Below are 25,950 nucleotides of genomic sequence, written 5' to 3' on the forward strand. Positions count from 1 at the left end.
CTGAATATATTATTTAAAGTACGCAAAATGTTACTGTATGTCAAAATAATTTATGAAGGATGGACATAGTTCCTTCCATAAAAAGCAGCAAAACTGAAGGGCCAAATAACTAAGTACAATTACATTTTCATTTCACTAAACATAAAAAAGGTATTGCTTTGAGCTATAATTTAGATATAAAGCACCAATTACACTGAAACTTCTTCATTTTCCAACACATCTTTTTTTTCAAATTCAAGCAGTTTTCCAAAGTTAGCTAAAAAAATATTCTTTTTACTTGAGAAGAAAGACATATAATTAAATTTAGCATTCAACGTATCTGATTTTTACATTTTCAATCTTTCAAGTCCTGAATACAACTTTGGACAAACACTCTTTGTTTTAAAGATTTAAATTTGATTTTTGCTGTTCTCTGGATTTGAGCTGCAATGACTTCAAATAAATTATAGTAAGTAAGCTAAATAGCAAACCTGTTTTCAAAAAAATAACAGTGGGGGATTTTCTTTAGAGAGCTATAACTTCCTTTAGATAAACCTAAAGCAAAATAAATCCTTAAAAAAAAATCTAGTGAAATTAAGCATAGTTCTTTATATCCCAAGAGAAGTATATATGTTGTAAACATGTTTTCTTCAATTGATGCTGAAGTGCCTTTATTTGATATTCTTCAGAAAAAACAAATACATTAAGCACTCTAAACGTATATTTTTGAGTTGGAAAGCAACTAACAACTTAATGATGTGGAAGAAAGGGGTAGTGAGTTTGTAACAGATTTCTCAGAACTTTTCTCGGCTTAAATATCTGTAAGCAAGATCTCAAAGCATGGATGCTATTACAAAATACAAGCAAAACAGTCATCAGATAGTTGTTATTACTGTGCTCACTGGAGAAAGGTTTGTTGCCTGCTTGTCAACAGGAAGATGAGTCAAAGTTTTACAAGATTCTTCACAAAGTAATACATAACACATAAATATTAGTTTTCTCATCCAGAACTTCAAATCCTGGGTAAATCTTAACTACAGGGACAGAAAGGGTACTAAAGTTATTTTCCTCTGTTAGCACTGCACTTTAAAGTAAATTATACATTTAGAAGTTTTTCTCTTTCCCCTTTACCCAGAAAACCTGTATTTATGGAACTCTGAGAATTCACTTTTTGTTTCCTTAGAGTGACAATACAACCCCTTCCCCCTGCAGACACTGTGCCCACGGTTTTTAACATCTTTATAAAAGAGTAGATGATTTATCTAATCTTCCTTTCCATAATAACTTCCCTCAAAGGAAAAGAAGTAAGACGAAAAAAGTTTCGAGGTGTGGAAAACAGCTTTCCAGCATCCTAATGATTGGTTCTGAACTTAGAAATGATCTTTTCTAAGAAAATATCAACCAAGTAGCTAGTTTACCAAAACAATGTATGAAAATATAGGTATTATATCCATACATTAAAAGGAACTTAAGACGCGACTAAAGTTTTGTCTTCATATTCTACATTCGAAATACCGAAAGTAAATTTGAGGTATAAATCTTAATTATAGAATTGGTATTTAAAGAATCAGTCACGCATTTGAGGAACATAAAATAGAAAATTGAACATCAGCAAATTTCATATACCCAACTGAGAAACAATTTATGACTGGTATGCAGCTAGCAAGAATCTGAAGCAACTGCACTTTTGGACCTCTGATGAACCAGGTACCTGGTCTTTTGTCAATGTATTGTTACTATTGCCTTGCAGAATCTTAACTATCTCCCAACACCCAAACTTTTTAATGCCTGCATGCCCAATCCAACCGCAGATGTCACAAATGAGGGAAGATGTGACCTGGGTGCTCTTAGTTGTGAATGAACTTTTATATATAAGATTTTATAAACAGTGCTTCCTAGTGGATGAATCTTAAGGTAATCCTAAGGGAAACTGTTTTTATTTATTTTTTTTTTGTGGTACGCGGGCCTCTCACTGTTGTGGCCTCTCCCGTTGCGGAGCACAGGCTCCAGACGCGCAGGCTCAGCGGCCATGGCTCACGGGCCCAGCCGCTCCGCGGCATGTGGGATCTTCCTGGACCGGGGCACGAACCCGTGTCCCCTGCATCGGCAGGTGGACTCGCAACCACTGCACCACCAGGGAAGCCCGGGAAATTGTTTTTAAAAAGCTCTTTTGAGCTATCCCGAAAACCAAATCATCCATTTATAACATGACTTCTAAGAAATAAATTCCAAATTAAAAAGAACAAGTGGACAAATTTAAGGACACAGAACATATTTAAATCAACCAGATTATTTAATGATCAACAATATTTCTTAAATAGCAGCATTTTCCAGAGATCAACATATACACTGTCCTAAAAATCACTAATTCTCAATTTCTATTTTATCTCTTTCTTCATCTTTTTTTTCTTGATGTCTGCTACCCATTTTTTGACAGTCAATTTTATAAAAGTACAAAGAATATCAATTAAACAGGGCAACGGACAGGGATAATTAAAGAGTATGAAATTAACTCCAGGCAAACTTTTTTAGCAAGTCTTTCCCCTTCCTCCATCTCTCAAAAAGATTTATTCCAGGGAATTCCCTGGTGGCACAGTGGTTAAGAATCCACCTGCCAATGCAGGGGACACAGGTTTGAGCCCTGATCCAGGAAGATCCCACACGCCACAGAGTAACTAAGCCCATGCGTCACAACTACTGAGCCTGAGCTCTACAGCCCGTGAGCCACAACTACTGAAGCCCATGCGCCTAGAGCCTGTGCTCTCCAACAAGAGAAGCCACTGCAATGAGAAGCCTGCACAGCGCACCGAAGAGTAGCCCCCACTCGCTGCAACTAGAGAAAGCCCGCAGGCAGCAACAAAGACCCAAGACAGACAAAAATAAATAAATAAATAAACAAATTTATTTAAAAAAAAAAAGATTTACACCAGTAACTCCTTAAAAGGGTACAAAATTACCAGTGCTAGAAGCAGTGGCCAAAACAGAACAGAATTCAAGATACAGGACTGCAGAAGTAGAGATAATTCATGAATTTAATAAACAGTTTTCAAACTCAAAACTTGCTTTACTCATATAGATTCAACCAATCAGATACCTTTTGAAAATAATTAAATAAATATTTATGGCCAACAGGAACATGAAAAGATGTTCAACATCACTAATTATTAGGGAAATGCAAATCAAAACCACAATATCACTTCACATCTGTCAGAATGACTATTCTCAAACCATGCTGATGAGGATGTGAAGAAAAGGGAACCCTCCTACAGTGCTAGTGGAAATGTAAATTGGTGTAGCAACTATGGAAAACAGTATGGAGATTCCTCAAAAAATTAAGAATAGAGCTACTATATGATTTAGCTGTTCCCCTTGTGAGTATTTATCTGAAGAATACAAAAACACTCATTTGAAAAGATACATACACCCCTGTGGTCACTGTACCATTATTTACAATAGCCAAGATATGGAAACCACCTAAAAGCCCATCAATGGATTAATGGATAAAGAATTTGTTATATATTTGTTTGAATAAATGGTACTCAGCCATAAAAAAAAAAAAAAAGTCTTGCCATTTGCGACAACATGTTTGGATCTAGGAGGTATTATGCTAAGTGAAATAAGTCAGATGGAGAAAGATAAATACCAAATGATTTTACTCATGTGGAATCTAAGAAAACAAAACAAATGAAAAAACAAAATAAAAACAGACTTATAGATACAGAGAACAGATTGGTGATCACTAGAGAGAAAGGGCTAAGGGGTGGGTGAATTGGGTGAAGGGGATTTACTATATGGTGATCAATGGTCACTAGATTTTTGGTGATGATCTTTTAGTAGTGTATCCAGCTGTCAAATTACAATGCTGTACATGTGAAATTTATATAATATTATATACCAATTTTACCTAAATAAAAATAGGAATATCTACAAAAAAAAAAAAGAGTGAGAAACAAATATGTGTTTTTACAGCAAAGTTATAGTTATTAGCCATAGGGTGAATGTGCTGAGTTCCATTATCTTCCTATCAAAATGAATTCTGGTAAATTCATAATTTAAAATTGAAAGAGTCTGGAGGTCATCTGATACAACTACTTCACCTTAGGTAGAAGAAACTGAAGAACTAAAAGGCTAAGTAACTTCATAAGGTCACATACGAGTTAAGGTAGCGCCAGTTAAGAATCTGGTTTTTCTGACTTACCTATTCCTTTAATGGTGGTAAGGGGAGTAGCACATGCAAAAGCCCTGCTGGAGAGACCGTGGTATACTGAAAGGATTAAACCAAATCCCAAGTGACTGAAGATCTAGGGCTGAGATCTTACATAGGCCATGATATAGCCATGTTAAGATCTGAGGAGATGTGGGAAGCCCTGAAGGATTTCAAGTAGAAGGAGAGACATGATTACATTTGCATTTCAAAAAATCCCATCCCTCTGATTAAAGGGTAGAGATGCATTTGTCTTCAACAAGAAGAGAAAAACAATCACAATAAGAGCTATATTTATTCAATTGAAATTTAAAGAGATTCTCTTATCCTTTATTTTGATTATATCTTTCCCCCTTATTAAAATGGACTTTCTTTTTGAAACGATGGAGATGATGGATGGGAAGAATATTTTAATGTTGTTACTTGGCAAAATTAAGTGAGAAGTCCTTGTGGAGAAATTGATACATTCATATACTGCTGGTGGGAAACAAAATGGTACAACTCTAATGGATGGGAATCTGGCAATACCTAACACACACACACACACACACACACACACACACACACTCTGTCTCTCTCTCTCTCTCTCTCTCTCTCTCTCTCTCTCTCTCTTACCCTTTGACCCAGCATTCCCACTTTTAGGTATTTACCCTGAAGACACACTTTCAATAATATAAAAATACATATGTACAAGGTACAGCACTATTTGAAACTGCAAAACACTGGAAACTCCCTAGATGTCCAAGCATAGAAAATTGGTTGAATAAATTATTGCACATATACATAGTGTAGTACTATGCAGCTTTAATAAGGAATTAAAAAGAGCTCTATGAACTGATATGGAGGAGCAATTTCCATAAAGTGTTGTTAAATGAAAAAAGTGTAAAAGAGTACATATAGTACGCTACCTTTTTTGAAAGAAAAAGGCAAAATAAGAAAGCATACATATATCTGCTTGTTTTACAAAAAGAAACACAAGAAACCAAAAAAAAAAAAAAAAAAAAGGAACGGGATGGGAAACAGTATAGAAGAGATATGGAAGGTTATGACACTTATCTATGTGTAAGATTTGGGGAAGCATGTTAATATTGTACATCAGGAATCAGAAAACCTTTTCTTCAAGGGTTATACGTAAATATTTTAGGCCTGCAGGCTACATAGTCCTGCTGCAACTTCTCATCTCTGCATCACGGTGCAAGAGCAGCCACAGACAACAGAAACGAGCAAGCATGGCTGCGCTCCAATAAGACTGCACGTGCAAAGTCAAGTGGCTGGCCTGTGGGCTGTGTGTGCCACCTCCTGTGCTACAGTCAGAAAACTAAGGATAACACGAATGGGAGAGAAAGAGAAAATACCTAGACCTCCTTCTCTGTTAGTGCCTGGCACATAACAGGTCTCTGCAATTCACTGCTGAATGAATAAACCTTAAAGTTCTATTAAAAGATGTACTGGAGTTCTAGTCAGCGCTTTGCTACAAACTAGTATAACTATGTTGACCCCTTCATCTCTTCTAAGAGGTTTGGACTAGATAACATGTAAGGTCCATGCCATGCCTCACATACTGTTTCTCATTCTAGTCAGTTAAGACGTCCATCCATTCCTTCCTTTTAATAACCACCATCACCACTGTTCCCATGTAACACTGGGACTACTGCGGTTACTCCCTCGCTCAGCCTGCTTTCTAGTTTCTTCCCTCAACCCATCCAGGACAGATCAATCAGATTCACCTATTAAATCACCACTTTGTGCTGGTCACTTACTGTCCAATTTTAAAAGGTGTCAGATTCTCCACTGACTGAGAGGAAAAATCCAGCTTTAAAGTACAAGATTGTCCAAAATATGGCCCTGACCTACTCAATTTTCTGGTTTCTGTCTTCCAAACATGATTCTTCCACTGCAGGCTGGTCCCCTACTTGTCCTGTATTTATAACTCTCACTTTCTAGACTCTAGATATTTAGACACATGACACACTCCTCGCTCCTCCCCCACCCCAGTCTGCCCCCTTCTCTGATGAAACCCTTTCCAACCTACAAGGCCCAGTTCAACTCCTAAACAAAACTTTTGATAATGAAGGTTTTTTATTGTCTTTATCACTTATTTGGTATCTTTTTTTCTTACTGCCTTTGTTAGCTATCTTTTTACATGAGCTATGTCTTATTTTCCTAACTAGACGCCTCAAGCTCCTTGAGGAAAGGGATTATGTTTTGTACTTCTTTGTATTTTCCATAGCACATAACATAGGATTAAAATAGAGGGATCAGAGATTGAAAGGAAGGGGCTTAGAGTTAAGAACAAATTAGATGTTACTTGCCTGCCAGACTGAAGATTCATTTTTAATAACCAATACTTACCTACACAGTACCTGCTCTGTATTTATCAATGTCGTTCTAATAAATGGCACATATGTACCCACACACAAAAATGCAAAGAAACTTTTATTTCACCAAACCTTTAGTTCATTCAATTCTTCAAAAACCCAAGAAAAAAAAGGCAAATTTTCCTTTGTCAATAGTACTCTGATACAAGAATTCAACTCCTGCAGTTATCACCATAACTCTATTACTCGATTTATGAATCTTAAACTGTACCTGTTGAATACCCACCATTTAAATGAGGTTATACAGTTGTTAAAAGAAACTATGTCTTGAAGACATTCTTCATGGAATTATCTGACTTCTCTTTTGGAATCACTATTTTGTAGGCCTGCTGCATCCTAGGATTTTTCCAGTTTTTTCCTCTCTGCACTCTTGTGACAGATTCACTCTTTCTTAGGTCTCATGATTTCTCCCTTCTAGGATTTCCTTTCTTTCTTTTTTTTTTTTTTTAATTTGCTCAAGCATATTCTCTAGTAATTTTATCTTAAAATGGATGGTTAAGAGATGAACTTTTTAAGTCCTTGCATGTCTGAAAACTGTTTTACTCTACCCTCACGTTTGACGTGTAGGTCAGCTACAGAATTCTAGGTTATCAAACATCCAGTATTCCTGATAAGAATTGCAATGCTGATCTGGATCTTATTCTACTGTAAATAATTTACTTCTTCTCTCTAGAAGCTTTTTATAATTTTCTCATTGCCTATGGAATTCTGAACTTTCACCAAGATGTATCCGTATTTATTCATCCTGCTTGGTACTATGAGCCCTTTCCATTTGATGCCTCCCATCTCTGACTGGCTTAGAAACTTTTCTTTCATTAATTTTTTTTTTTTTGCCTGCATTGGGTCTTCATTGCTGCATGCGGGCTTTCTCTAGTTCAGGTGAGTGGGGGCTACTCTGTTGCGGTGCGCAGGCTTCTCACTGCAGTGGCTTCTCTTGCTGTGGAGCACGGGCTCTAGGCAGGTGGGCTTCAGTAGTTGCAGCATGCGGGCTCGGTAGTTTTGGTTCACGGGCTTTAGACCACAGGCTCAGTTGTGGTGCACGGGCTTAGTTGCACCGTGGCATGTGGGATCTTCCCGGTCCGGGGCTCAAACCTGTGTCCCCTGCACTGGTAGGCGGGTTCTTAACCACTGCGCCACCAGGGAAGTCCCTCTTCCGTTAATTTTTAAAAAATTATTATTTTGTGTCCTCCATTTTCTCTGGTCTTTCTTTTAGAGATGAATACATAGATACTGAACTGCGGTACCCCAAAATACCAAAATAAGGGGACTATACCCTAGCAGCACGGTAGTTTTACGTATTTTCCTTTTAGGCAGAATCACCTTTCTATTTCTTTTTTTTTTTCTTCAGGTCTATTGTAGAAGTCTGGATTCACCACAGTTTCTGCTCTGCTTCTCCTGCAGGCACCAGCAGGAGACCACAGCCCTGTATGTGTACACAGAAGCTGGGATAGGACCAGCTTTCGTGTGCACTACATGAAAGCACAGGGCTTCACTGTAAACTCTGCATAGCAAGCCAGAGGTGGTTGCATCCAGAGGGGCATCTATTTCTAATTCACTAGTACAGAGGGAGGCGGTTCATTTTCCTGATTCCTATAAGCCGGCATGGCCTGAGGTGGGGGACTGGTCCAGATGTTTCATGGACCAGTGGTTCTCAAAATGTGGTGGCTAGACCAGAATTAGCATCACCTGGAAACATGTTAGAAATACAAATTCTTGGACCCTACCCTAGAACCTTTGAGGTTAGGCCCAGGAACCTGCAATCTGTCTTTTAATAAGCCCTCCAGGCTTTTGATACATGCAAAAGTTTGAGAGCCAGTGGCAGACAGCACTTTAGAAAAACTCTCCTGATTACTGCCACACTCTCTGTACCTTCTTATCAATACTTTGAACTTAGAGGCTAAGAATCCCACTTCCACTGTGGAAGTCTTTGCCTACTGTATCCAGTAGTTTTCTCTACTTCATTGTATGCATCAAACAGACACCTCTTTTACTTTTTATCCTCAAAACTGAATTAACCCCTAAACTTCCCACTTCATAGTCTTGGTACTGCTAGAATTCACTGCCATGTGGTTTTTCTCCCTTTTCTGTCACTTCTGTAGGGTTTTGGGGGAGAAAGGAGGTAAAAATGTGTGGTCATTTTGCTATTTTAAACCAGAGATAGTCTTATTTTTAAAAGCAATTACACAAGAAAAAGTTATACTACTTAAACCCTTTCATTGTTGCTAATAAATAACATGCAAAGGGCTTTTTCATCAAAACAAAACAAATCCTTATATTATAAATGATATAATCTTCAATTTAATTTTCTTTAAAAAATAATAATTTTCCAACTGTTTAATCAATTACTAATTGTTAGCTCATATTTTAATAGGACATAAAAATCTATGAATCATTTTATTATAATTCTTTATTTTAAAATAAAGAAACGTATTTAATTACATGAGTTTAAAATATTTACACTGGACTAAAATTTAGGCTTTTCAGGAAAAAGGATTTTATGTATAGTATTTGATGAAAACAGAAGCAGCCATTTATTTAAATAAAAATGAATATTACTTAAAACATAGAACTAAAAACATTACACCTTTTGAAGGGCTTCCCTGGTGGCACAGTGGTTGAGGGTCTGCCTGCCGATGCAGGGGACACGGGTTCATGCCCCGGTTCAGGAAGATCCCACATGCCGCAGAGCGGCTGGGCCCGTGAGCCATGGTCGCTGAGTCTGCACGTCCGGAGCCTGTGCTCCACAACGGGAGAGGCCACAAGAGTGAGATAAGCCCGTGTACCGCCAAAAATTACACCTTTTCGTTTATATGTCACATCCGTAATTTTTGCTGATGGCCAAAATAACTGGTTTCAAAATTGTTGTGGAAAAATTGTTATACTTTGTGTTGTGGTCTCATGAGACTTCTTTAGACTGAAACACGCATAAAATATAATCTTAGCTACTTAAGAGAAGGAAAAAATATGGACGTGCTAAAAAAATAAAAAAGGCCATGTATAAATAGTTTGTCTACTAGAGGTTACAGAGTTGTTCCTAGAGAAATAATTACAAAGATCAGGGATATCATTTTTGCATTATCATGGTAATTTTTACCCATCTCCATCTACTCAGGCTATTCATTCTTCATTTGAAACTGAACTGTGAAAAGGTTTATGTTCAGACAACTCTGTTTGAATACGTGAGTTAGGTCCTGGTCTAAAAGTACACAGTATTAGAAGTGTCCAGTATGCCTATTACAAAGATAATGCAAAAGCTTATATTTTCAAGAACAAGTTTATATTTTTAGGAGTTCAGTACTGGATTAGGGAATCCTATGTTCATTTTTGTTTATTACTCATGTATTAGTAAAAGATAAGTCATTTTACTTTACCTCTCATTTTAATGTTTAAGAGAAAAAAATCAAAATGGTTAAACTTAAGTTATAAAAACTAGCATTACTTAATATGTAAATAAAACTTTTAGACTATTAAATTATCTTAAAACATGGAAAGGGTAAGTATAATGACCAGATAGTAATAAAAATAATACTTTTTATTACTTTATTAATGAGGATAAAAATGACCAGATATTAAATTCCAAAAAGGAAATGAAACAAAAGATAGTAAGATAGACTTACGTTAGTCTCTGAGAATTCTTAGAGTATAATCAAAATCTAAAAGACAAATGTTAGCCTTTGAGAATTCTTAAAGAGTATAATCAAAATCTAAGTGAAATTATCTGTTATAATTTAATGGAAGCAAGAAACAATGAAACCGAGCAAGAACAATAAAAAGGTTTTTTTGAAAGAGTGAGACACAAATACAGCTGTTTCCTATTCTAAGTTTTTTTTAATCATGTTCTAAATCTAGCACATACAGGAAGACACCAAAAATACTTTTGATATTTGGGTATTTCTGACAATAACAGAAAATACTAAGAACCAATATGTAAATTAATAAAACCACAAATGCAAAGGTCATTCACATGCATTTTAAAACAGACTAGGTTGTGACAATTTAATTTTAAAAACATGACCTAAATATCTGGAAAAGATAAATGCCAAAAAGTTGGATCTATTTTATAATTAAAGGTAACTGAACTTAGATGGTTTAAGAACAATTGCCCTACAGTGGTTCTAAAATTCTACTAAACTCACCATTAATAACAGCCTCTGATTTGGCTGGAGGAATTCAGAAAATACATTAAATAGAACTGAGATCTCATAAGATACTTCTACTTTTTGTTTCTTGCACATCTAGATTCCAGAGTCCTTCCTCACTATTACAGTCAGGATATGATATGATACAAGTTTAGAGACTGAAAATTCTCAGACTATATTCAGGTAATTTTCTAACATCATGACCTTGTAGAAGATACTCTCTGACCAAGAGTACAAGTGCTTCCATTTCCACAGGTTAAGTACAGAGGATATTTCCAAGCTGTTCTACAACTGCTATCTCCCTTCTTGTCTGTACTTGAATAATGAACACCGCCCTCAGGGTAATTACTGACATGATTCATAACTAAAGCACCATAACAAATTCCAACTGCAGTATAACAGAGAACACTGCCCACATTTAACAATGCTGGAATTCAGTTACACCTCTTTCTCCCTGAACTTATTCCATTTTGAGAAGGCAGTGAGGGAGGGGGAGGTGCCTCGGGAGAAGAGAAGAGTTCTACATACTTGTAGTAAGCCGGTATAAACAGATCCAATACTGTTTAACCGTGTTCTCAGTTCTCTGTTCTTAGGAAGTCACTGTACAGTAAAGACAATGAACTGAAGGAAACTAACAATTACTTGTGACGTTTCTAAAATGTACCATTCTCATAAATGTCCATGTATTCCTTACAACAACTCTGATAAGTATTATCATGCCCATTTTACAGATGAGAAAATCTGAGATACAGAGGTATAACTTGCTCAGAATCATACCAAAGCAAGTTACCTGGCATCTTTGAATGAACCTCAGGTCCTCCTATCTGTAAAACAGGAACAGCAATGTTTACCTTCTGTGAAGATTAAATGAGATGTGGTGACTGACGCCAAAGCCCAGGCTCCTCCTGCTACTGCACAGTGACACAAACACAGATAAAACATGAACAAAGAAACTAATCACGATAGTGCATATACCCAGCAGTAAACTAATACACACCATGAGGCAGCATAGAGGTTACGAGCACAGTCTCTGGAACCAGACAGTCTGAGTTAAAATTCTAGCTCTGCTATCAACTTAGTTTTGTGGGTAAGGGAAACAGTCTTAATTTCTCTGTACCTCAGTTTTTTCATCTATGAAGTGGTGATCTCCTTCACAGAGTTGTGCAAAATAAATGAGTTAACACATTTCAGCATTTTTAACAGTGCCTGTATCAGCATACATGCAAAAATGTTACCTATTATGACTTCTACACTGAAATGTAATATGCATAAGTGAGGGTCATTTTGATGCAGCTCTGTATGATGATCAGGAAAGATTCCAAAGACGTAAGCTAGTGATGAGCTTTTTACAAGCACTGCTTTCTAAAGCAAGTTTCTATGAGCTACCTAAGGGACATTTCTGAGTTTGAGATTTTTTTTTTTTTATATCCCTGACTTTCTTTAGTCCCTTGTGCCAATTCATGAACAAGGAGAACGTATAGTGTGGACAACGGGGGAGGGGGAAGGGAGACATGAACAGACAAGTCATGAATACTTCACTGTGTCTTCCACAGTGAACTCTAGCAATTTCTCATGTGTGTCAGTGTTCTAAAGAAAAAAGGAGACAAGTACATAGAGAAAAGAATAGACTGAGGGGTCAAGCACAGGGTTCAAGACAAGATGGCACTTGAGCAAAGGTTAAGATATGGAAAAGATTTTATGCTTAAAACCATAAACAGATCTGGATCAAGAACTCAGGCTCATGTAAACAAACATTCAATACAGGAGAAGACATGCAATAATTTATAACAGTTATCTATCTCAGTTTCTTTGGGTTTTCTGTTTTTTGTTTTTTAACATATGAGATACAACATAAAAAAACCATTTAATGCCTCATTGATTCTTCAATGGCTTAATTATGAAGAAGAGAGTTATTTTATTAAATTAAGCTTAGAGTCTTAGAGCTTTATAAAGTAACCATCTATCCACATTTTAGTGGATAATTATTCATATGAACTAAGTAAGTTACCATCCTTATTTTTGTACTTTTTCTGCATATCTATACTTTTTTCTCTCTAGACTACTTCACTGGAGAACACAAGGTGACTATTAAAAATTTTATTTCTAAGATATTGCCTTCCTTTATTTTCCCTTCTTGGGTTTCACATTTTTTCATTCTTATAGAAGACTTTAGGCCTGGAATCTTTCATTAAAAACTTGGAAAAAACTCAGTTTTAACATTCCATTTGACCTCATTCTCACCTTTCCCTTCAATCTCCTTGAGGGTTGATCCAAATATCTAATTTTATCAACCCTAAACTATCATGGATTCTAAAAATACATATATTATTATATTAAAATCTCATTCTAAGAGTTACCTAAATGAAACATGTAGAAACAGCAGTAACTCCTTTTAAAATACATTTAGCTCTTTACGCGGGCCTCTCACTGCTGTGGCCCCTCCCGTTGTGGCACAGGCTCAGCGGCCATGGCTCAGCGGCCATGGCTCACGGGCCCAGCCACTCCACGGCATGTGGGATCCTCCCGGACCGGGGCACGAACCCGTGTCCCCTGCATCGGCAGGTGGGCTCTCAACCACTGCACAACCAGGGAAGCCCGCAGCTTGCTCTTTTTGTAAAGTCTTCTAATCTTTTCTTCCTGAGGAATCCAGCAGATCAACAGTGAGAGTGCACTACACAAAGGAGCTGGTCAACAAAGGTAGTACCTTCCCTCCTTCCTATTACTGACTAGCTCTAGGGCAAAACACTCACCTTGTTACTCAAGATAAAAAATGTATTATATATATTTTCACTTAGAATAAAATTTTATACTGTCTCATGTTCTTGACTACATGTTATAGTGGTAATAAAAAGTGTGAATGAATAAACAGAAATAATGTGGTACAATGGGAGGGGCACTTTACTAGACCAATGTGGAATTTGGAATCAAACCAATCTGGGTTCAAATGTCAAGTCTGTGACCTTAGACAAATTGCTTAACCTTCCTGAGCCTGTTTCCAATTTATAAAATGAAAATAGTATTAGTGACATCACAGATTATTATGAGAATTAAATTAGACAAATACTTTTGGTGCACAGCACATTGCAACCGGTCAAGGAGTATAGCTGCCTTCCATCCACTGCTAATTAGCTTCCAGGTGGGACACAAATATTCTGTGTTTCTCTTTCTTCATACGGGAAATTAGATTCATGGCTACACCTACCTTGCGGATTTAGTGTGAAGAACCAACAGAGTATTTCATTTTAAAGCCCAGTAATGTAAGGTCATCTAGAAGCTGGCTCTTCTAAAGAGTGGCCCATGGGCTAGCAACGTCAGAACCATCTGGGGGCCTGTGAGAAATGCTGAATTGCAAGGCCTGCCCTAGAACCACTTGATAAGAAAGTATATTTTAATAAGACCTTCATGGATATTAAAGTTTGAAAACTACTACTAAGAAAATAACCCTCAGTCTGGAAGTAAGAAAAGGACTTTATCAATATCATTGTGCCAAAAATCCAAAAGTACAAAGGGCATTGACAATAGTGCATATTGATTTAATTAGCTTAGGAGAGCAAGTTAGAGGCAACAGCCATCATGGTCTGGTAGAACTTGAAATAGTGAGAAATACAGAATAATTCACACGGAAAGGAAGGGGAAAGGCAGAAAAAACTAAAACACTAGGTAAAGAGCACAATATTTTCCATAGGCAAATGAGGAGTCTAGCCCATGAATAATATATTAATGTTTATAATAATGTCCCTGGCTCAAAAAGAAAAAGTAAAAGTAATATGCTCTTTCAAAGATGAAAGCATGTATTCTATTTCAAGATTATTTCCCTTAAAAAAGTTGTGTGTGTCTACACACATACACATACATTCTACTTTCAATTATCACATAAAATTATCTGGTACATTCACTTTTGTATAATATCTCATTTATCAAGAGAGCTAGCTCTCCACTTTTCACAAGGCTAAAAACTCTAACTTTTAAGACTAAATTACTAGTCTTAAATCAGTACTCATCTACCATTCCCAATGCTGGGCCATAATTTTCCCCCAATGTACCTCATGCTAGGCTTTCCTACTTGTGTCCACATTTCCACACCTGTTGTTAGGTCTTTTCCCATCCACATATGATTGATCACTTCCTCCTTTGACCCTCATGGTTTAATCTTATTTCACAGTATATTACAGTGAGTTACTTTTCTACTAAGTTCCAAGCCTCTTTAAGGATAGGGGCTATTTTCCATGTCCTTAGATACCTCACAGGAGAAAGTATAATTCCTTTAAAATATCTGATGTACAAATATCAGGTATGGCCCAAAGAGAATTGAGAAAAACTGAGCTAAAGGAGAATACGGAAATGAGACCTCTGTGTTACCTTTTTTTGAAAAATGTTTCTTCAAAATGTTACAAATTGTGAAGCATTCTAAAAGAATATGGATCCACCTTCAGCAGTGGCAAATAATTCTCAACACTTAAACAGTTTTGTAGACTTATAAAATATTTGAGCTAGAAATATTCAAATCTTTTGGTCTGTCTCAATTTACAAAGCAAGAAACTAAGACAAAGACATTAACTTGTAAATGAAAGAGCTAGGCCCTAATGCCAGGTCTTCTGATTCCACGTCCCACATTAGGCCATACTCACTCTCACTAGATAAATGTGGTTTTCTCAAGAGATGAAAGAACTCTCTGCACACAGTAAGTGTCTGAGGAATAGTGGAAGGCTAGCAAGGTAAGGCAGGGCCAGATTATCACAACCAGAGTAAAGAGGCTACATTTTTCTACATGGGAATGCAGAGCTACTGTAGGTTCCTGAACAGGAGTATGGTATGAATAAGCATTTAGGAATATTAATTTAGCACCAAGTATAAAATAGAGGGTAGTGCCTAAGCTGGGAGACCAAGCAGGAGTCTATAATAATATGTTAAATGTAAGAACGTGATGATCTGATCTAGGGAAATTAAATGAAAATAGATATTTAACATAATAATGAAATAAATATAAAAGACATGGTAAAGTTTTTTGGGGTTTGGTTTCTGTTTTTTTAATTACAAGACTATATCTAATTATAGAGAAAAAGAAGGAAAAAAATGCTCAGTATTCAAGCCTGGATGACTTGAAAAGTAATATAAAATATAGATATTGGGAAGCAAAGTTGTATTTAGAACAAAATAAAATAATTTCAGTTTTGAAAGGTAAAGTCAAATCTCCTAAATCACTTGAGAAGCTACTAGTTAGTTATGGGAATTAAGGGCAAGAAATTAGGAATATGTTGGGTCAGAGTGAAAGGTTAAAGCCTCAGTGATATTTTCAGAAAGAATCAGACTTTTAAAAAATAAATGTTTTCTCTTGCCGGCAAAGAGATAAATATATGTTTTTTAAAAAAATAACTCATGAGGAGCTTTTAAAAACCCAACATAGGGCTTCCCTGGTGGCGCAGTGGTTGAGAATCCACCTGCCGATTCAGGGGACACGGTTTCGTGCCCTGGTCCGGGAAGATCCCACGTGCCACGGAGCAGCTGAGCCCATGAGCCATGGCCGCTGCGCCTGCGCGTCCGGAGCCTGTGCTCCGCAACGGGAGAGGCCACAACAGTGAGAGGCCTGCGTAATGCCAAAAAAAAAAAAAAGAAGAACAAAAACCCAACATAAAACATTTTTCATTATAGTAGCATGGCTGCTACATAAATATAGTATACGGTATCATATTACTTCACCATCCTTACCCATATTTTTAAAAAGTGTTAAACATGGCTTAATCATTATCTTACATTTCATTCACCTTCCTGAGACATAGTTCTCAGTAAAATGTAACTTTTGAAACAAATAATGTCTGATGGTAATACTAAAACCATTGTGCACAGTGCACCAGAGGTTAATGATCTACCATCCAAATATACAACAGATATCCTTTCTAGCTTTTTCAGAGCCACAGGCTTTTCTCCCTTTTGTGTTCATTTCCTGTCAAGTCTGACATTTCAAAGAATACCAAAGAAGCTTAAAAATTTGTTTACAAGTTTGTCATCAAATCAGGACTCTAAAAATACAAGCTATTCATTACAACTGTACTGACATGTAAAACTGGCCTTCATTTAAATTTTGGAAAAATAATAAAATGGAAACAGTTTTAATCTTTTCTTTTGTAAAAGTGCTCTGGCCAAACATTTGTGCAACTGAATGAAGAATTAGTGACTACAAAAAAAACAGTACGACAAAATCCAATTTAATGAGTCAGCTATATATGACAACATTTAAAGGAGGTTCAGTTTTCTTGTGACTTATTAAAATTAAATACAACAGTTAATTACTAGTACTTCTATGCTCTCCATATAGTAAGTACCACTCCAAAACAGTATTATTCAGAAGCTATGATGCATTTAATACAGGAAGATAGAAATGATACCCTAAATATTCTTTAAGTATACATATTTAAAAATACTTTATCAATCACTAAATACTATACATAACTCTTTCGGCTGTGATGAAGGAACAGAGACCAGATTTGTCTCAACTACAAAATCGAACAACATAAATGAAATAATAGTTTTCAGACAATGAACAACAAACAGTATAGGACAGTAATCTCTGAGAGAAAGAAAGCAAATGGTAAGCCCCACCTTTGCCTGGAGACAGTTCCCAGGCTACAACACAGGGAGGAGAAACTGAAATAGATCCCAGTGGTCTGCCTGGTTGGAGAAAACAGAGTTGAGAATTCAAGAAAGCTAAGGCGGCTAAAATTAGCAGGACAGAATAGCAGAGCAGAGAGTTACACAGAAAGGAGAGAGCTGCAAAGAGAGAGCTCCAGGAGTCTGCAGAGGGTTACTCTCAAGTTTCACCCTAGTACTGATCGGTGCATGAAAACTACCCAAAGCCAGAAAAAGAACCATTCCAGGAGCTGACATAGGGCCAAGAAGAATTTTGATTTCCACCAGTCAGGGTGGAAAAACCTTGTAATATATGGACATCAGGTAGAGTACTCAGAACGGGACTGCCTCAACAGTGGGGAAAAATTAGTCATAGATTAAAGACTGCCCTGGCTTTGTCTATAAACAACAACCAAAGCCTTTAAAGGATCAAACTGCTTCCAAGTAACTAAACTGAGTCCCAAAGCACAGCTTGAGAATAATAAAAGGAATATAAAAATATCCAGGACCCAGTAAGGTAAAATTCACAATGTCTGGCATCCAATAAGAAGTCATCAAGCAGGCAAAAAAAACAAAAACCAAAAAAACAAACCAGAAAATCATGACCCTTAAAAGGAGAAGTATCAGTTAACAGAAACAGTCCTAAAAAGACATAGATGTTAGAATTAGTACATGGGAACTTTAAAACAATTAATATAACTATATTCCATATGTTTAAGAAGGTAAAGGAAAGCACAAACATGTTAAAGAGAGACATGGAAGATTTAGAAAAGGATTCAAGTCAAACTTCTAGAGATGAAAAATATAGTACCTAAGATTAAAAATATAGCAGATGGAATTAATAGTAAATTAGACATTTTAGCAGAAAAAATTAAGTGAACTTGAAGACATAGCTATAGAAACTATTTCAAACGAAACAGAAACAAAAACATCTGGAACCAAAAAAAGAAGAATAGAGCATCATGATGTGAGCTGTGGGACAACTTCAAGTGACCTAATACATGTGTGACTGAAATCCCTGAGGGAAGGGGTGGGAGGAGTCAACAAAAACATTTTAAGAAAATAATGGCCTCAAATGTCCAGATTTGATGAAACCTATAAGCTCACCTTTTGAAGCAGAACTCCAAACAAGAGAAACATGAAGAAAACTAAACCAAGGCACACCATAATCAAATTGCCTAAAAGCAGTGATAAAGAGCTGCTGTGTAAGAAGCACAAGTACTCTAAAACCAAAATGCTATAAGATGCATAGTTTCTCATATGAGAAGCTCAGAAGGATGAGATGAGGAGGGAAAAAGAAAGAAAGGAAGGGAGAGGTGAGCACAAACCAAGAAGCAGCAAGGTTCCAGACTTGCGAGTTAAGAAGCATCTTGGAAGTGGATCCCGCCTCAGACACCAGCTGATACTACAGGGTCAGGGATGAACTGTCCAGTCAAGCTCTTCCCAAATCCCTGACCCACAGAATCATGAGCAAAATAAAATGATTGTTTTAAGCCACTAATGTGTCATCCAGCAATAGATAACACTTCTAATGGCTCTTTTCTGTCAACATTTAATCCTTCCTTTCCCATCTTAAAAATTAATCTTCCCTCCACCTCACATACCTCCAGCTATACGTTTACTTCCCTTCTCAGACAAGACTGATGAAAAGTATCTATAATGACTGTTTCCACTTTATCTCTCACTCTCATCTCATCCAAAATCCACTGCAATCTACTCCTGCCCCCACCACTTCTTGTAACAGTCCTCGCTACCTTCACCAGTGGCTTCCTTGTTGCTGGAACTAATGAACACTCTTCAGTTCTCACTGACTGCTCCTACAGTATCTGAAACAGCAAGCACTCACTCAGACCTTTTAGTACCCTCTCTTTGAGAGAGAGAGTATGACACCACTTCTGATACTCCTCCTGTCTCTGAGGAGGAATATCAGATTCCTCAATCTCTTTTATAGGCTTCTCTTTTCTGTCTATCCCTTAAATGTTGAAGCTCCTCAGGATTCTACCTTTAATATGACCAGATGCATAGGTCCCCTACAAAAGGTTTGTATTTAAGGAATTAGCATAATGAGATTTGTTCTGCATTTATGAAAAAATTTCTCTGGTGGCTGTGAAACAGTATTAAGGCAGCAAGAGATGTGGGGAGATCAACAGGAAAAGTCCACAGTCGCCCACAAAAGGGACCATTTAGAGAATAACGTACCTGGTCTACTTCGGGTTTTTTTTTTTTTTTTTTTCCGATTTTATTGAAAAAATCGGATACAGTTTGAATATACTGAAAGTAAAATATCCAAATCTCACCTCATCATTTGCTGGCATTATAAACTGCTTAGCAGATTTAAGAGGTCTAAACATCTGGAAGTCATTCCATCTAATGCTTAGGTATGGTTTATTTTAAACCACCTCTAATCCTCCAAATTTCCAGAGAACAAGATTTCACTAGGTTTTTCAATAGATTGTTTAGCATTTTACATTCATATATTGCCTGTTAATCTCTCTGGGATCAAAAGAAACAGAAGTGTGCTTATTCTTTCTTAAAGTTATTCTGTTCTTGATTTATCTCTCAAGATTGTGAAGTAAAAATACTGAACCCTTTCCCCATGCAACCATTAAAAATATAGTGATGTTCTTTCTTTCATTAAATTATCAACAGGTAAAAGTAAGTAATATATCACTTGATGTTTCCCTAGGTAAACAACACTGAATATGTTCTTATAAATCACTACAGTTTAATGCGAGACTCTTATTATAATACAGAATCAAAAAACCATGAAAGTTTGCTCTGATTCTTGATCTGGATTTTGATATCATGGGTGTGTTCAATTGCTCTGATTCTTGATCTATTGTATATGTTGGTAATGTGGGTATATTTAGTTTGTAAAAAATCCTTTGAACTACAACTTGTGATATATACTTTTCTGTATATATGTTATACTTCAATAAAGAAAAAAATCCTAAAGCTTGTGAAAGCTCAAATAGATCTACAGTATGTCTCTTCTCTAAAATGTCAATTATTCTCACAAGAAAAATTCACATATTTTGTTTGTGTAGGATGACTTATCTTCACAGTTACCCACTACCACTCCATTCTTCACAATTAAAACAGTAGTATGTGTTGATTTTTTAAAAATCCAAACATTAAAAATTATCTATAATTTCATTCCCTAGAAATACCACATTTAGAATTTAAATTCAGAGGCTTATTATGACTTCCACATCATCCTATTATTTAAAAATTATACCCTGTTCCAGACTTTGTACATGTCACTTTTTCTCCAAAAATTCTCAAAAATAAAGGAAAATTGTTCTGAATCCTAGAACACCAGTAACTGAACTAAACAGGTTTGAGCACAAGCAGTTGTTAAACCATACATTCCTACTATTTCCTCCACAATTTTCAGAGCCCATGTCTTTTCTATATCCTCACAATGTCGATTTCAATGCAAGGCATACAGCAGATGTGTACTGATGGAAATAAAAGTAGTTCTCTAAAAGAAATGAGAATAGTCACTTTCAGATGATACAGTGATGTCTTGATTTCAATTTCTAGGGAGAGAGGGCACAACAGCCTCTGAAAAGTACTCTATCTGCTTGTTTCATTTATTGATCTATTTATTTATTTTTGCTACTTTCATTTAACCCCCGGATTCTGAGAGTTTTCTCCTAACCACTCCTTTTCTTCTACAGTGGAAGCTCCTGTATAAAGGAGTTACCCAATTCAATCTTAGCAATACAATGCCTTTCTATCAACTTCCCATACTTCTCTCCTTTTCTATCCACTCTGTCTATACAGCAATACAAGAAAAGCACTAAGAAACAAGTTACTCTTAGCAATTACATTTTTAAAATATCAAAAAAGTAAAACTTGGTTTACATGTACAGATTAGGATTCTAATATAACTAAAGTCTTAATTTTTCTATTGCCATTTCTATATACTGATAAAAATGAAAAGATATATGCTTAGCATGCAACAGTTTCAGAAGAAACCAACTCCATATTAATCTACAAACCTGATGATTAACAAAGTATTACCCAACTATGAAGATTTAAAGAGCATAACAGAAGAATTTCATATAAATATTTTACTATTACTACATAGGAAATGTCACCTTTACTAAAATAAAGCCTTATTTATAGCTTATATGCTATAAATAGACTACCTAGAGAATATGCATTGTGCCCTTATAATGCTGTAAACAATAACTATATTTGTGTAGATTTTTGGATTACCTTTAACAATGGGACAAAAAAAATCAGATTAAATTGGACTAAAAATCTGTATTTTTACATCATCTCAATAGCATAATCTCAATTTTTTTCATCATTCTGTTGAAATTTTAAGAGCAGACATTTAAATTTTCATACATGACACCTCTATTTTAAATAAAGTTCCCAAATACTTTAAAGAATTCTGCTTTGTTTTGAAGTGCCAAACTTTAAGAAAAGCTATTCATAAATAAATCCCTATATCAGACAGTCTGGGGAGCTCAAAGAAAACTCCATTCTAATATTCCACTTGCTTCTTGGGCTATACACTGAAACTACATTATTCATTAAATTGCATATTTTAACAAATACCTCTCACTAACAGATAACTGCTATCCATATGCATATGAGTATCTTTAACTATTTTAGCTAGTTACTTACTGAGAGCCATGCAAGGGATTCCATGATTCGATGTTCACATCGTTCTAAATGTTTAATCATTTCTCTGGTCAAGTTGGCTTCTGCTTTGATAAAACTTTCAATCACCTTGTAAAAATCAAAAGCTTTTAAATTAAGTACATTCAGAATCCAAGGGAAGGACAAATCTGTTCCAGTATCCAGATTCTGAGATGTACTTCCTAAAAATGAAAGAAAAACGTAACTTAGGTATGAAATGTTAAGCCTTGAATGACATATTTTTCGGTTTGAAGGTTTTATCAAACAAAAAATTAAAACACAGTAGAAAGGCTAAACAAAAATTTTTATTTAGAACAGAATTTTTTATTCTGGGGTCCACAGACTCCTAGGAAATAGGTTTCCAAAGTTTGAGTGTATGTGCATACATGTCTTTCCTGGATAGAAGGCTCACAGCTTATATCAAATTTTCAAAGGTTTAAACACCCTAAATTTGTATCTGGGACACGTTTAACATCTAACCAGCAATGCATTAGCATATCCATTTTAACTGTCTCATTAATCCTTGATTAAGAGAGGAAGTGATTCTTTAAGATTTTGATAATTTGATTGGTTAGAAAATATCTGTTTTAATTATGCATTTCTTGGTTATAAATGAGGATTCACAGTTGTCCATATTTGTTTACTAATTTGTTTCACTTTTATTATATATTTGTATCCTTAAATTTTCTTTTGTTTTTTGCAAACAAAACTTTTTTTTGACATTTGCAACATTATTTGCAAAATAATACATGTTTAAAATTATATTTAAAAAAAACACTATTGGTGGCCTCTGTTCTGTTTATCTGGTGGATTCTAGCTCCAACCTTTGGTCTCATAACCACAGAATATATATATAGCAGTGCTTCCATATCAGTGGAAGTGCTCAGTAGTACTCCTCAGTCATTTTACAGTCTCAGAAGTCTTTGAAGAGGTTTCAGTAGGTACATTTCCTGGATTCAAGATAGCCCATAATAGGAGTCTAGTGAAACTATTCCCAAGATGACATGAAATAATTCAGGTTAATAAACCACTTTATGGTGACCACATTACGGTGACCAATTACATTCTTCAGTATATACTGATCTAAAATATGCATTTCTTCTCCTTAACTCCTTAACTTCTCCATTCCCCCCACCACAAAAACCCATAACACACATTAGGTAAGTTTTTTTTAACTTTAAATTGAACTAAAATGTTTATTTACTAAAATTTAACTTACTGCTATATGTAGCCATTACAACCTCAAGAGCGCATGCCAACAAAGACATATGAAAGATGTTGTCATTCAGGAGTTTGCTAAAGGAAAAAAAAGAATGATTTTGTAACATTTACTTTAAAAAAAAGAAGAAATTGTTTTACTAAAACAAAAATTTACCTAAAATTTTGAATGGATAATCGTTCTTCTTCCTAAAACAGATTAAAAAAAAAAATTAACTGAAGCCTTCATTGTGTCAGCATTAAATTTTTTTTCTATTATGTTCTTTTTAACTTACTGATTTAAGCATGGATTCCATTACTCGGTAATACAATCGGACTCCAAGTCTGTATCGCTACAAAGAAAGAAAAAAAATTAGATCCCACTATTTTAGGAAACCATAACAATTACTAATTTTTTAAAAGTTTTCTCCTGAGACACATTCCTGATCCTTCTTAGGAATATGGCTACCAAGAGATCACAAAAGCTTGCTTGTCTAAAACTCAAGATTTAAGTATAAAATGATAGTTTTAACATTCCTGATAAATTTTCAAGAGGAGGGGTCCGGTATTTGGTTTTCTATCATTCCACTTCAGTCTACATCATTCAACAGATATATGTGTACTAAGAATATATTATGTACCTGGTACTATTTTAACCATTTTACATACTAATGTAATACTTCTTGTGACCTAGAACATGTATTTTCAAGATAGCTCTCCAGGATTAAGAGAATAGTCTCTTTCTATAAAACTGGTCAAAGGTAAAAATCAGACCTACCTGATCTTATAAGCAAGAAGTTATCAAATAACTAGTTTTCATTAGTCCAAAGAACAGTCAAATTTTAGATAAACACACACACACACACACACACACACACACACATACACACACACACACCAAAATCCTTCATTCCAAATTATGAGTACAAATTTCATATGAACCAAAAAGAACTTTTAAATATAATGGTTTAAAACACAGATGGAATCAAAATATAACCTCACTACACCGAAATAAATATGTATAGTGGATTACAGTTTTCAAATATATTTTATATATTACCTCATTAATGCCACAGAGCAAAGCAGAGCAAATATAGAAACCTGAATCTCAGAGAAGTTAGATGACAGCTCATATATGATAGAACCAGATATAAACCCAGGGCTCTGATCCAGAGCCCACTGGCTTACCAAATATTAGTTTTAGATTTTCTGAAATAATAATAGCAATAGTAAAAACAACATCATTTAATAATATCACTGATAAATGGCATGTATGATTCCATTTGTATAAGTATATGCATACATGAATATTCATATATGTAAAAGTTAAAGAATATACACCAAAAACTTAATGTTAGCAAGATTTTGATTTTTTTCTTACAGTATTTTTTAAATTTTCTACAATTCTTCTAAAATTTTCTGCATGTTTACTTTTGGTTTCTGTAATGGAGTGAGGGGAGCTGTCCCATAAAGCTTTCCATAAATAGCAGCATACACAAGCAGCTGGCATATGGTATCTGCCAACATTTTATACTATTGGACAGATACTAGTATAGCATTTATACAATTGGGACAGGTGTTGCATTTGAAATTATTTACTATATAGTGGCACTAATCAAAATGAACTCAAATTACCTGTGATCCAATTTCCATACATCCCTGTCCCACAGCTTTAGCAAATTTCTCTTTAAAGATGTACCCAATATCCTTCACTCTTTTCAGGATACTTTCCTTTGGATTCACTGTGCAATTCTTTAAGAAGGAAAAACATGAATTAACATTGAGAATACTGTTTAATCAGAGAATTAACATTTTCTGTTCTATAGTACATGACTTATCACTCTCAATTGTTTATTCTGTGGAAACACTTCCACAATAAACTAGGTAAATACAACTACTGAAAATATGAGGAACATAAAGGATTCCATTCTGGGATAATAGTGACCAAAATATACTAGAGTACAACTAAAAAACTCTATTATCTAAATTTTCTGCTGGCAAGTTAGGGAAGAACAGATTTGTTAGCCCTTTCCATTATCCATCAAAAACAGCCTCACAGATATTACAATTGATAATACAGAAATACAAATGATCATAAGAGACTACTATGAACAACTGAATGCCAACAAAATGGACGACCTTGAACAAATGGATAAATTCCTAGAAACATACAAACTTCTAAGGTTGAATCATAAGGAATAGAAAATCTGAAAAGACTAATTACTAGTAAGAAGAATGAATAGGTAATCAAAAACCTCCCAATAAATAGAAGTCCAGGACCAGATGGTTTCACTGGTGAATTCTATCAAACATTCAAAGAAGAATTACTACCAATCCTTCTCAAACTATTCCAAAAAACAGAAGATGAGGGAACACTCCCAAACTCATTTTATGAGGCCAGCATTATCCTGACACCAAAACAAGGACACCACAAGGAAAGTAAATTATAGGCCAATATCCCTCTTGAATACAAATGCAAAAATCCTTAACAAAATATCAGCAAACCAAATTCAAAAATACATTAATATTCTTGAAAGGATCTTATACCATGATCAAGTGGGATTTATCCCAGTGATGGTTCCATATTTGCATTTCATTCAATGATATGCCATATTAACAAAATAAAAGATTAAAATTATGTGATCATCTCAATAGATGCAGAAAAAGCATTTGACAAAATTCAACACCGATTTATGATAAAAACACTTAACGAAGTGAGTATGGAGGGAATGTACCTCAACATAATAAAGGCCATACATGACAAACCCAC

The 25,950-nt window shown here is 35.4% G+C and overlaps 1 protein-coding gene across 7 annotated transcripts in view; it reads right to left on the bottom strand.

Annotated features, from left to right (window-relative positions):
• The window catches only part of RB1 (RB transcriptional corepressor 1), a 132,291-nt gene that overhangs the window by 46,120 nt on the left and 60,221 nt on the right, over positions 1-25,950 (bottom strand). For all 7 annotated transcript variants that reach the window (XR_010837248.1, XM_067016698.1, XM_067016695.1 and 4 more), the window contains exons 13-17: positions 24,816-24,932; positions 23,477-23,533; positions 23,359-23,390; positions 23,203-23,279; positions 21,969-22,165 (exon numbers count right to left, since the gene is read on the bottom strand). Coding sequence is in view for 6 of the 7 variants with exons in the window: in XM_067016698.1 (XP_066872799.1) it covers positions 21,969-22,165; positions 23,203-23,279; positions 23,359-23,390; positions 23,477-23,533; positions 24,816-24,932 (480 nt within the window). In the remaining variant the exon portion in view is untranslated. The remainder of the gene's footprint in view (positions 1-21,968; positions 22,166-23,202; positions 23,280-23,358; positions 23,391-23,476; positions 23,534-24,815; positions 24,933-25,950) is intronic.

The sequence above is a fragment of the Kogia breviceps genome, chromosome 16 (genome assembly GCF_026419965.1).
Source record: "Kogia breviceps isolate mKogBre1 chromosome 16, mKogBre1 haplotype 1, whole genome shotgun sequence".
In the NCBI taxonomy this organism is placed as follows: Eukaryota; Metazoa; Chordata; class Mammalia; order Artiodactyla; family Physeteridae; genus Kogia; species Kogia breviceps.